The sequence below is a fragment of the Dicentrarchus labrax genome, unplaced genomic scaffold (assembly GCF_905237075.1).
Source record: "Dicentrarchus labrax unplaced genomic scaffold, dlabrax2021, whole genome shotgun sequence".
NCBI classification, from domain to species: domain Eukaryota; kingdom Metazoa; phylum Chordata; class Actinopteri; family Moronidae; genus Dicentrarchus; species Dicentrarchus labrax.
This window is the reverse complement of record NW_026136717.1, coordinates 2,640,826-2,654,497: the sequence shown is the minus strand read 5'-3', so window position 1 is coordinate 2,654,497 and position 13,672 is coordinate 2,640,826. Positions and strand designations below refer to the sequence as shown.

The following is a 13,672-nucleotide window of genomic DNA, read 5'->3' as shown; positions in this document are numbered from 1 at the left end:
CAGCACAGAAATGTCAAACATACTGTGTGTGTGTGTGTATGTATATGTATGTATGTATGTATGTATATATATATATATATATACACACATGTCTCATTGAGGTCATTTAGAAGCATTATCTCTATCAGAGTCCTCACAAGATTATCTTTTAAAAATGAACTGTCCAACTCAGTACCGTTCTCTGATAACCAAACTTAAGGAAGTCTTATCACGTATATTTATCTATGTACATTTTTGTTTTAATAGGAATATCTACTAACTGTAGTCTACTGTTATCAGATTATTTAATTGTCATTTATTGATATCAGCATTGGCCTCAGTAACCCAGTATAGGTCGGGCTCTAATTGTGAGTGTATGTTCACTGTAGCTGCAGTGAAAATATCTTGGCATGACATCACGTCTGCCCAGTTATCCTTGCAAATAAGAAAAATATACTGACACATGTACAGAGTTTATTTACTTGAGTGTGAATTTTTCTTTCCATTTTGAGCGGGCTCAGCTCATCTCCTCCTCCACCTTGGTTTATGTAAAGGTGCACCGGTGAATGGACTCTTTTAGCTCGGTGTAATTGAACCTGACCCACATGCACAATTAACTCTAACCCATAATATTTGCTCAGTGGTATTGGGTTTTGGATGGCCCGGCCCCAGCGGTGAGGTCGACCTCGGCATAGTCAGCCGAGCCATCAATCACTGCTGCTCCCTGAAGGGGCGGGTCTCTAAAAAGAAACAAGAGGCACAGTGGTGATTTGATTGGTGCCAAAGCGTGGTCGGCGCTGGGGATGACTCAAGGTATTTCCAAGGTCCCCTGAAAGCCAAGCTGTCAGTTGTGTGCTTAGGAACCCGTAACGTTTTTCCTTTGAGTTTTCTTTTGTAATCTGTGTTGGTTCTCCAGCAGTCTGCTGTGTCCACTTTAAGATCGGGTGTGGGACCAAAACTTCTCAATGCCTGTCAAATAGTTTGACACCTGAGACTTGGTCAGATTCTTTTTAATTTTATACGGTTATGAACTTTTGTGGGACATTCATTGATGTTTACAATCTAATAATGATGATGATAATAAGACTATAATAGTAGGAGTGGGTAAAAATATCGATTCATCAATGCATTGCAATATATTTTTTCCCAATTCAATATCGATTCATTAAATCCTCTGAATCGATTCAAGCCCCTGGCCAGTGGGGGCGTGGTGAGCAACACCTTTCGGGCTCCAGACATTGGTTGCACTGGTGCGCCTAATAAAAGTTAGGCGCACCAGTGCAAAATGTAGGTGCACCCAAATTTTTCATTGCGTCGCCTTTAACGCCATAAGGTCACCTTTTTATTGCTCTCCATAACTTGTCTTTATTTGAAGCACAATTATATATAAAAAGAAAAATAAAGTGTTTAAAGTGCTTCACTGAGATGAAATTGAACATTTCAAACTAAAACACTAAGCAAAATAAAACATTTCCAAATGAAAGTGCTTGTGCTTAAATTGCTTCACTGAACTGAAATTGAACATTTCAAACTCACGCTCCGTGTCTTGACGGGATGGACTCTCAGTAGTGGGGATGGATGGGATTATAGTAGTAGGGCTGGTTGTAGGCTTGGTTTTCTTAATGAAAAAACTTTCAATATTTGTGCCTCTCTTCATTTTCCCTCATTTTGTCGCGTTTATTTCATTTTTCCGTTTCAGTTAGTCAGCTATTCTGGTGCTCAGGTCGCGCGCAATTTTTAACACACACAACTTAGCACAGTGAACAGGACCACAGCCAATCAGAGGCAAAGACAGCGGTTTTGGAGTCGTTGAAGTCGGCACTTAAACGATATCGAAGCATTTAAATCGGTGTCGAATCGATATCGAATTGTGACCTAAAGAATCAAAATCAAATTGTGAGGTTCTTAACAATACCCAGCCTTATATAAGTTGTTTGTTGTTGTTTTTGTTTTTTTTGATTGATTTGCATGAACATAGAAGAAGACACGGGTCCAGTTAATAATGCATATAAAAGATTCAGATGAAAGAATGCAATCGAAGACTGAAAGTCATTTTCTCCACAGAGCAAATGGAGTTGATAAGATGTTGATAAGAAGGGCAATGTTACGATGGTTCCTCAGGAGCCAGACCTTTTAGGAATAATTCCCAGGTACAAAAAGATTAAAAGAGAAATCAGATTCCGGGTCCAGAATTTCTGAGACTAAATGATCCCCTCCTTTCCCAAAAGGCTCAGCATATACCAAGAACAAACTATGAAAATGGTCTGCTTACTTACCGGTAATTTGGATTTCTGGTTTCTGATCAGATTTTTCCAGCAGAAATCTCCCGTAAACAAGCAATAGACATATTGTTGTTGATATTATTATGATAATGATGATAATGGTAATAATAATATAACAATGGCAATAATTGTGGTGTTAATATTCAGTAATAAGTAGTTTTAATTTACCAAAACAAATTGGTTGATTTTGATTTAATGAGCAAACTCTGACTGTTGAGGAAAAGATTGAGATATGGATGAAAGTTGTAGAAAAAGCTAGTAAGTACTGACCTTTTAGTTAAGTTTCTTTTTTCCTACTGTTTTACAACTATTTCCAAGGTCAAGAATGAATTGTCTTGATCAACAGTAGTTTTTAAGCGCCACAAGAACAGTAAAGATTAGTTGATTAACCATTTAGTCAATGAATCGACAAAAAAGCCTGAATCCTTTTCACATTTTGCTCTGGTTGCTACAGACTTGTGATATCTTAAAAAGCCTCCAATCGTGATTTTGCATCAGAGCGCCACTATCTGAAGACGGACCGAAGCTAAGAGCTCCTTTTACGTGTACTTTGGGTAAACACACTAAGGTCTCCAAATACATGGATCTAATTGGTGCTTTTTCTGCAGTGTCCACTGGGAGAGTGGCTGACAAACACACGCACACCTCCAGGGAAGAACACCTGAGCTCTAGTAGAGTGTGTTTGTCTTTACAGGCCCACTGGGACGAGGGGGAGAGGCTTCACCTTGTCCTAAGCTGGGCGGATTCACAAGCTTTTAAAGGCCCCGGTTATAATTTAAGCCACAGTTTTTGTATTGATATCAGTGCAGCCAATGGAAATAAGAGTTAATGAGATCTCATGAGAATTGAGCTGCAGGTTTAGTGCCTCGGTACGTTCAGCGACACACTTGCATTAGTTGCATAGGTTTTCATCCAGTCCTTCACCCTGGATCACCACGGGTCTGGAAAGTACACCTTGAACATGCTTGGACTTACCAAGCAATGATGCACTCCTTAAAATTGCTAGGATTTATCTTACCAGAATACCTGAGTTTGATCCTTTTTATACATCTGGATTAAGCTTGATACCCTTCTGAGCTTTCATCTATTTCTCTGCGTACCAGCTACAGCAATAAGCTGATGGCTGTGCTGCGTTATTGCTTGTTTTGCTCTCATAGGCGTTCCTAGCTAAAATATACAGCTGTGTCGCCTAGGTAGCCTGCATCCTTAAGACCTATATTTGGACCCTCTCATTAACAGTGAGATTTCTGGTTATTTTGCTCTTATAACATATTTTCTTTAACACTGATAAGTAAGTTTGGAAAGCCTTTTCTTCTGAGTAAACATATCATATCCAAATGTATTGATTTGTTTTGCAGTGGTACCTATTGATGGCAGAAAAGGGTGCACTATGAATGAATGTATTCATGAAATGCATGAACATTTAATAGCAATAGCTGAACATTAAATTACATTTCCATTATAAAAATATTTTTAAAACAAAATATTGACATAAGCTTCTGTCCATTACTGGCTATTTAGTCACTGATCACGAGCAAGAAAAAAGATATCTGTTGGGCCCGCAAATAGTTTCTTCTGATATGCAGGTTAGCACATATTTAATGAGACATTGCCTGATTTATATAATTTAATGATTAAAAAGAACTAAATGTCATAATACATTGCTGATGTACCCTCAACAGTGAATGGATGAGGGCAGCTGCTTTGCATTTTCTAGAACTAAATGTTTTGTTAGTCACCTTGCGTTGAAGGTTGATGGTCTCTCTAATAACAAATGTATCTTTCATTTCAGTGTGTAAGGATCCACCGTACAAAGTGGAGGAGTCTGGATACGCAGGCTTTATCTTGCCCATTGAAGTCTACTTCAAAAACAAGGTATGTTTAACAATGTTACTCACAAGCAAACTGAGCATAATATTGGCCAAGTCCTGATGGACTGATTGTGACGGTTCTACTCTTTCCCCTCTCTGGGTGGATTGCCGCTTTTCCTCAGGAAGAACCGAAGAAAGTTCGCTTTGATTACGACCTGTTCCTCCACCTGGAGGGCCACCCGCCTGTCAATCACCTCCGCTGTGAGAAGCTCACCTTCAACAACCCGACAGAGGAGTTTCGTAGGAAGCTGCTGAAAGCCGGAGGGGTAGGAGTGCGAGGGAGAGGCTGGGGCTTGAGTGACATCTCTTAATGTGATACAGCTACTTCTACTGCAGCTGCCAGCCTAGCAGGAAAAACTTTATCTCTATTTTTCCAGGGAAAGTTGATGGAGTTCAGTGCAGTTTTTTGCAGAAACACTCACACAATCAACCTGCCTTTCTTCAGCCGCAGGGAAAAGATGTGCAGTCTTAAAGTGATGGTCACTGAGGTCAGGTGCCTTGCTGAGGATGCCTTAGTGTTTGAGACAAGCCATTCATTCTTTGAATCAGATCTTTAAGACTGAGTGCCCGCACTGGAAGTAATCAGGTCAGATTTATTTAACACCACTTTCCAAAGCAGAAGCAGGAGAAATGGAGATCCACAATTTCCTCCGTTGTCTGTTTTTGGACTGTAGTTGTCCTCCATACCGCTCCGTTTCTAAGCAGCATGGAATCCACTCAACCGCTCTTCTGCACTTCTCTCACTCTGAATTTGATATTGTTTTTGTCTGTCATGTTGCAAGTGACAAAAAGACACTTTGAAATCCGATTATGAGCGTCCAGACAGAGACACATCTGTAGAAATCAGATTGGACGGGAGCCCTGATAGCTCACCTGGTAGAGCTGGTGCCCCATGTACCAAGGCTGAGTCCTTGCTGCAGCGGCCATGGGTTGAACTCCGACCTGTGGCCCTTTGCTGCGTGTCATCCCCTCTCTCCCCCTTTTCCTGTCAGTCTTCAGCTGTCCTATCCAATAAAGGGAAAAAAGCCCCATAATGTGGCTTGGATCTGATTTCCAAAAATCGTGTTTCATGTGGTTTTTTGGATACAATCTAGATGGGCCAAACAAATTGATTGGATTGGATTTGGGCTAGCAGTATGATTCCTGTTCCAAATATGAGTAATGATTGACAACAATGGAGCTCTATGGCACAAAGGAGGAAGATACACACACATTACTTATTAGAAGGGTATGTTCACTGTTGGTTTGCCTGTACACATGGGATTTGTTGACAGTAAATAACCAGAATTATCTTTTTATTTTGTTTTTTCTGTTAAAACCAGTTTTCAATTCCATAGCTATTTTATATTGGAGAAGTAGAAGCAGACAAATGATGACAGGGCCTTACACCATGAATGAATTCTGGATTCCAAATATTCCAATGGACTAAAAAGGCTTCCGTAATGTCTGTATGTTAGTGCCACAGTCACATTTTTTTCTGTTAGGTGTAAAAACCTGAGAAAACTGCTCTTTGTTTAACTCTTAGGCATCGCAGCTGTTGTTCACAAGAGGAGTGTGACTGTGCACGCCGAATGTCATTCTGTTACAGTATATGAGGTGTAACCTAACCACTCCCATTATCTGTTCTCCTCTCAAGAGGCTGCTTTATTGTTTGACCAGTTATTGTCTGTGTGCTTTATCTCTTTAGAATCAATCTGCAACATACAGTTTGCTTAAACATACAGATGTCAGAGATTCTCTTGCTTTAGTATTGTTTTATGAAACCTATACAATGCAGAATGACTTTAAATTTCACCAGATCAGCTGTTCTAGTCATTAAAGCTGTCTGTAGTGGTTAGAGTTGTGATAAACTGGCATCAGTTTACCTTTTAGTTGCTCTGAGGGATGTCCCCATCAAGTGTTTTTGGCCATGATCCCGATCCAGAGTATGTGCCAATACCAATCCAATATTAATATTTACCTAAAGGTTGATTAAATAAGCATCTGACACATTGGAATAACAGTTGTAGCTACTCAATTTGGCCAACCTTACTTTTCACGAGCTGTTATATCCAAATGCTAAAGGCCCTGTTTCAAAACCTATAAAGTCACTTACATTAATGATATGATGAAAGGGTGAGAGAGAGAGAGAAAGAGAGAAACAAAGAGAAAGAGAGAGAGAGCAGGAACTACAGAAATACTCCCTGTTGTACAGCCAAACAATCTTTGGCTGAGTACAGATTCCAGCTTGCAGAGAGCACAAAATCCAACAGTTTTAGTTTGGCCTGCCATCGAGACCTGCCGCCAGCGTTGTTTGCCATTTTAACAGGTGAAAGCGAAAGATGAGAAGGTGCTAGCTGAGTGTGTTATATGTTGCTTTTTGCTAATACAACAGGAGAGATAACAGCTTTGTTACCATCAGAGTTTAGCAAATCTGAGTATTTTGCCAACTCGGGTGTCATTCACCAGTGCAACCATATCACGTTACTCTATTTTTCACTTGCATACAGAGCAAAATGCTTGCATTGTAGAGCCCAGCTGTCATTAAGGAGGACAGCACTGCAACACTAGCAGACTCACATAGGCAAAACACTGTAGAGTTCTTTATTGAAACCGATACGATCCATTACAATATGGCCAGATCTGCCCTGATACCAATCCTTAGGATCAGCTCGGGACATCCCTAGTTGCTTCCTCAGTGTCGGGTGCAGTCAGTCTGTTGGCCCCCAGCCAGAGGACCCCTGTAGTCTGGAGGTTTTATGACTGGAGCTAAGTGCTCTCTATTTACTTTGCCCTGCACCCCCTTCTTAGCCTCAGAAAGGGCTCAAGTGCTGACACAGACCATGTCGAAACTCACATTCACTATTGTCAGGGCTCACAACTGAAGAGTCTTCAATGTCATTACTCTGTTCAAAGTTACTTTACTACACCCTGTTCCACAGATTTGGACATTAATAAATAACAATAATGTTAGCTTAAATTCTTATAGGATTAAGCTGTAGATGATAATTATGCGTCTCCTTTGTTCTCCCTCTCTTTGACAGCAACGGGATCCTCACAAACGAAGTACAGAAGACTCAAAAGTAAGGTTTCCAACATGCTTCGGGGGTCATGGATGAAACAGGCTTGTCTAAAGATCTGAACACCTCCTATACAGTGGCTTTGAATAACTTTTTGTGTAATGATACCAGTACTTTTATTCTCCTGGCTGGGAGATTTACCGTCAGTGTGCCTCAGCACTCCGGTATAGACACACTGAAGCAGCTGTGTTGTCTTTACTTGCATATTCTGGCCATGGTTCTAGCCCTGTAACGGCTGCTAGATATTCCAGATAAAACAGGCAGCTTTTAGATGTTTGAATGTGTGCTGTGTAGACATCGAGGCTCTTGGCATTAGGGATGCTAACACATTTACTCATGATCCTTAATTCTTCCTTCAGCATAATAAGCCTTCTCTTAGTTCATACTGGATCCCTTAGAAGTAACCAGGAGTTAATGTACTTTTCAAACAGATTGATTACACTGGTTATATTTTTTAAAGAAGTGGTTTAACATTTTGGGAAATATACTCACATTCAATGTCTGTGCACAGAGCTGGAGTCAGTAAAGGGTTAGCTTAGCTTAGCATTAAGACTGGAAGCAAGAAAGAACAACTAGCCTGGCTTTGTCCAAAATAAATTAAGATTAAATTAGATGAGAAAATAAGTTTTGCTATGCCATCTGTAATGCTAGCTAAACCTTGGGGACAAATGCACCAGTCAAAGTACGTCCACTAAAAAGCTTGTCACTGTGGGCTCAGATTGTTATTCTAAGTGACTGACAACATTATGGAAAGCAGTCCTACAGAGATAGAGCTTTTGTTTAAACAGAAACGGCCATAATATTGCTTATGCCACCAGACTCCATAGACAAAAACAGTAATTTTACCTTGCATATCATCATATAATCGTAACTTTATTCAAAAACTAAATAAAACTCCTCAAAACAATCTTTCTTTCCACTGTTCCAACAATCACCAACTCTGCTTTGGTCCAAATAAATCCTTAATTCACCGCCGTAGAAGATAAAAACAGCAGTTTCAGTCGTTCTACTCAGCTGCACACGGAGGAGACCAGCTATGGAAACAAACCACGGAGAGGCTGCGATACAACACAGGCAGAGGGAGTGTGACACCATGACTCCACTGTATCATTACATAGCAAATAGATGTTTGGTGCTATATATATATATATATATATAAAATCAGTAAACAAGACCAAGAATCTGACCAAGTATTCAATGCCAGCAAGGTTTTTGGTCTTTCATGTCAACGCCCAAAAGGATTTTAGTTTGATACACAGCCCTACTTTTCAATTTTATAACTAACCCAAAGCAAAATCTTTGAAAGTTGAGAAGCCTCTGATGATTTTGGTTTGTTGCTATTCCTCTGGCAGGTGATGGTAATGCAGGAGGGCTCCACCTCCCTGTTCGGCCAGCACCTGAAGCTGCCCACGCTTCCTAACAGCTCGCTGACATCCTCCTTCTCCGACCCAAAGAAGAGCAAAAGCTTCCATGGGTCAAAGGTCAGTGGTGTTTCCAGGCCCAGCCTGGAGCTAAACAGCCTTCCTCTGCCTCTGCTTTCGGCCCCACCCGACTCTGAAGCTTTTTACCCCTTCAAAGTCTCCAAGCCCTAATCCCCCACATATTTGGCAGGTTCAAAGACGTCCAATATATTTAAACTCAGGGATTTCAAAGACATCCAACTTTGGCTTAAGCAAACTATATCTTGGCTGCAGCTCAGCCATAAGCACTTACTTCACTGACTCAGAGACGTGCTGTGAATCTTTTGACAACCTGTGGGTTTTGGAATGGCCATTATGCTCTAATGTCCTTTAAAAATGTATTACACACAGACGTTTTAGACAATAACGTAAGATAGTGAACAACATTGAAGATGGCGAAAATGCATATATGCCCTTAGAAGCTACACGTGCGATTTGAGACATTATCTTGTGCAGCACTAAATCATGTATGTCAATAAGCTGGCATGTTGTTTCCATTATGTGTTATTTTTAGTCACTTTAAATAGTGTCATTTAAGAGCCAGGTTAGGAGAGGCCCATTTCACATGGAAACAGTTTCCAGTCTAAACACAGTGTGTGTGATGAATTACTTGTGGAGCAGGAGGTCACACACACACACACACACACACACACTCACACTCACACTCACACTCACACTCTGTCTCTCCCTCTCCCCTCTCTCTCTCTCCCTCTCTCTCTCTCTCCATCATGTCCTGAGAATTATTGCTCAGGTATTATAGCACATTGGATATTTTTGTAATTAATCGTAACTAATTTGACAAGGACCTAAATACTTAAGTTTCCCTCCATTACTTATGTAATTCCTCGTATGATACTGCCACATCTGATATATTCCAAATAAGAACAGTGTATTAGGTTAGGAAAATTACAAAATGAATACAAAACACAATATATCTAATATACACACTATAATATTAACATAGTATGAAATGTACAGATGGAGAGATGCCAAGTGCAATATTCAAATCTCAGAAGTAGAGCTCGAGCAAAATGGGTATTTTTCTCTTGAAAAAATTCTCTAATTACCGATATTAAAGCTGTTATAGTGATTTGAATTGTAATGAAAATAGAGCAATTTTGCATCAATATGACTATTTAAAGATACACAGAAGGCTGCTTTCTTAAGCAAATAATAGTTGTTAATTGTTAAATAATTTAACATATAGGCTACATTGTCAACCAATTCTAGAAATAAGCACTGAGAAAATAAAGAATTAATAAAACTACTCAGAAGTAATTGTTTGATAAGATAAGGTAAAATGTGTGAGGGAGAAGCATTATGATGAAGAGCCTATAAATATATGTTTTGCATTAGAAATAAAAATAAATTGTTATTATTTTCAACCTATAATTCATTGGCTCTAATTTAATTATAATACTAAACAATATCAATTTCCCATTATCTGCTGATAATTTAACAGCCCCGATAATTATCTTGCATCCCTAATTTTAATCATTTCTTCAGTGACTATGAAAATTGTGATGCTCATTCCTATTAAATTTGAATCATATCTCAACTGTAATATCTGTTCAAATGTTTTATCATATAATGCAATCCTATTTGAATAAAACTTCTCACCTGCTGCAGGCAGTCATGTTAGTTCGTAAATGTTTATGGATAAGGTTCAGGCTGTCAGGTGATGTTACACACCTATAAACTAAAAGTGACAGTTGTTGTGACGGTGGATTGTGCTGCAGAAAGCTGTCCAAACTTCTTTTTTTTGGTGACGTCTTTAAAAGCACCATAAGGCCTGTAGCAAACACTACTGTCACTACTGTTAGCCAGTATGTTATTCATAATTAATTGATTCTTTAATTCTATTGATTATATCTTCTGTGATGTAATAATAAACAATTCTAGTTGTCATTGTTCCTACTGGTTTTCCATCATAAAGTTATATTTTAGCCAGTAAGGCTGTTAAACAGGCATTCAACTGCATTTGGTGTGATACTAAAAATGTCTTAAAAGTTTTAATTGAATTTGCTGAAACCTGCTGAAATCTGGAGTATAATGCAATTCATATAAAGCAAAATGCATTTAGTATCTGTTTGTAATTATGATGTGCTTTCAATTCCAGTCTGACAGTATTATTGTCATACTCCCTTCAGTGATTTATATCAACTTAGGTCACCTGCTAACCTGTCAATGTCACGGTGCTGAAAGGTTTGTTAAAAAGTGCCACTTTAGTGATCTCTTCAATGCTGATGGCAGAGAATCTCTGTGTGTCCCTTCCAGAGCACTAAACCAGTTTTTATGTTGTGCTGCCCTGGGAGGGAAATGGGTTCACTGCAGAGGAGAAGCATGCAGCAGTTTAGAATGAGCCGGCAGCTTTACATCCTGAGGTCCCGGGGTCACCAGCAGATAGACAAAATGAAAGGTTTTAGAGGTGATTGGGCAGAGTTGTAACACACCCCGTCGTCTAGACTGCTTTAATGGGTTTACTGCATTGATGAAATATTGACAAGGGGGCTGGAGGTGAGACCCAGGGACAAATGGCCCCCGTCGTTAGAAGGAATGCATTTCCTCCTTTCTCCACATTGCTCTTTGCTCCACTTTTAAAGTTGCGCATGTGTGGCGGCTGAAAAGGCCCCTCCACCCCACTGAACAGCACTGTTCAAAAGAAGTCCTGAGTTTGCTCTTAAAGCCCATAGATGGGGACTAAGAAGACCCTTTTGATTTTCTTTTAAGAATAGACTTCTTTTCACAGATGGTAATGCCAAACTGCAGGGTGGCATGCATGTTTCCTCTTGTGTAAAAGGCAGAGGATTAATCTTCATTTGACCTAGCTGCCTGGTTTTTGCTCACTTTGTTGTTTGGTACTATGCGTTGTAGAAGTCTTGAGTGCAGTCCAAAGTTGACAGAATACGAACAGCAAGAAGACAACATAATTACAGGAGATTGGAAAAGATGTGATTTAAACCAAAAACACCCCCCTGTTTTTAATATTTTGGGTTCTTTATTAACTTTATATCTTTATTATTTTCAGTGGCAGTTCTTTTCAGTTATTATTACAGCAATGTAAGCCCGTACTATCCTCAGACAACAGTATTTCTCTGTGGTAAATTAAGGCCTTGCCCTATTATGTTTGCCCAGTGACCTAAAGTGGGATTTCCCTTTACCCTGCTCCATAATCCTAAGAGCTGACGTTTTTCTTTTGAAGCTTAGATGATTCTGTGTAATTCTGCTCCAACACCCTGAATGTTGGATAGAATTTCTTGGTGTTTTTTCGTTCATGACTTAACTTGCCATCATGCAGTTTGTACGTCACAATTTAGACTGCCAGTAGCCAAGAAAGCTAAACCTATTGCTTAATTTTCAGTCTTTTGTTCTGTAGGATGTGTTCATACAATACAGGATCTTTCTCATTTGCTGGCTTTAATCCACAGGATGGCTCCAAAGGAAGCGGCACTACCCTGCTCACCACCGCCACAACCACCAGCACCAACAGCAGCAGCTTCTCCAAACTCCACAAACCCTCCAAGGACCATAAAGACAAGCCTCCAAAAGACTTGAAAGAGCCCAAAAGTGCCTTCAGAGACTCTGGCTGGGAACCCAGCAAAGCCCCCAAAGAACCTTCCAGGAAACCCAAAGAGAACCAGCCACTTAGAGATATCAATCCTAAGATGGGCTTCAAGGAACCCAAGTCTTTGTCCAAGGAGCATCGGACTGAGGGAATGAACCACGGGTCCGGACTAAACAAGCGTCTGTCCACCCCCGACGGTGATGATCACCTGACCAAAAAACGTAAAAAGGGATTTCTGGATTCATCAGGGAAACAGACGTCAGGGTTAGACGCCCAACATTTGGATAAGAAACTCTTGAAGGACAGATCGCAGATGCGGACAAGTAAATCACGGCCAGACGGTGATGAGGTGGAGCGCAGGAAGGTGTCAACACTTCCTCCATTCCAGGACCTGGTGGACCCCAATGACTCTGATATGGAGGACCAGTCTACCAAATCGGATGTAAGTGGAACACCTTTTTTGAATCTTTTTGGACTTTTAAATGTTATCAAAACCAGTACAAGAGTTCTTGATCTGTCTTAATAGTAAAGCAGCTGATTTAATTGATATACTCCATGTCCAGCACGTTAGACTCACTGCTTTGAGCTTTCAGGCCACTTTACTGGAAAAAGTGGTGAAGGGAGGGGTTGTGGAAAGGTGTCCAATTCTTCCAAAGCTTTAGGGGGAGGATTTGTTGGTGGTCAGCTCTTCCTCTGCGTGGAGGGGCTATATAATCAAACAACTAACAGCGAGAGAATCTTCTTTAATGGTGGTCTGGTGGCCCCCAGGAGGTTGGCCAGGGGGGATTGGAAGAAGGGGTGGGCACCAATAAACCTAGTGGGAGATCAGATGCATTCATCTGGGTGGCCAAACGAGAAGTGGACAAAACTGAAGATATTTACAAGATGAAGTTTTTTGTCCTTACTGACAGCGAAGGACTGATTTTGTACACCTAAATTATGTTTCTATCAAAAGTAATAGAATATGGGTATCGAATGTGCTTGCTTACAAACTTAAAGTATTCCTCCATACTCCACCTCAAGAGCAGGATTAGAGAAACTTCAGGTCTATAGTGGCTCCTTTCATGAATAGGCAGGACTGGGTTGCCTGGTCCACGCACATTTGGTGGAGAACCTCCTCATAAAGAAGGGCTGTTTTAAAGCCAAACAGTAGACAAGAAAGATTTATGGTTTTACAACACCTGAGGAGAAAGGGGAGACACGGCAGTGAATAGCGTAGAGTTCCCCTTTTAATCCTTTTAGCTTTTGAAAGAAGAAAAAGGGTGAGCGTTTGCGGAAGAAAGGTCTAAATCCCTGTGCTTTTGAGCAGTTTTCTTTTATGTGACGGTGTTTTCATTTCTATTCTCAAATGCTTGTATAAAGCGTGGCTCTTTATGTACCTTTCTCTGTAGGGGCAGCTTGTTTAGCCAGGGGAGTTATTACTTAGCACTAGCAGAACTTGTGTTTTTGTCTGTGC

The 13,672-nt window shown here is 40.3% G+C and overlaps 1 protein-coding gene across 3 annotated transcripts in view; it reads left to right on the top strand.

The window, feature by feature from the left end:
• The window catches only part of mllt3 (MLLT3 super elongation complex subunit), a 55,831-nt gene that overhangs the window by 19,237 nt on the left and 22,922 nt on the right, over positions 1–13,672 (top strand). For all 3 annotated transcript variants that reach the window (XR_007888272.1, XM_051428558.1, XM_051428557.1), the window contains exons 3-7: positions 4,054–4,136; positions 4,255–4,398; positions 7,156–7,194; positions 8,544–8,672; positions 12,080–12,658. Coding sequence is in view for 2 of the 3 variants with exons in the window: in XM_051428558.1 (XP_051284518.1) it covers positions 4,054–4,136; positions 4,255–4,398; positions 7,156–7,194; positions 8,544–8,672; positions 12,080–12,658 (974 nt within the window). In the remaining variant the exon portion in view is untranslated. The remainder of the gene's footprint in view (positions 1–4,053; positions 4,137–4,254; positions 4,399–7,155; positions 7,195–8,543; positions 8,673–12,079; positions 12,659–13,672) is intronic.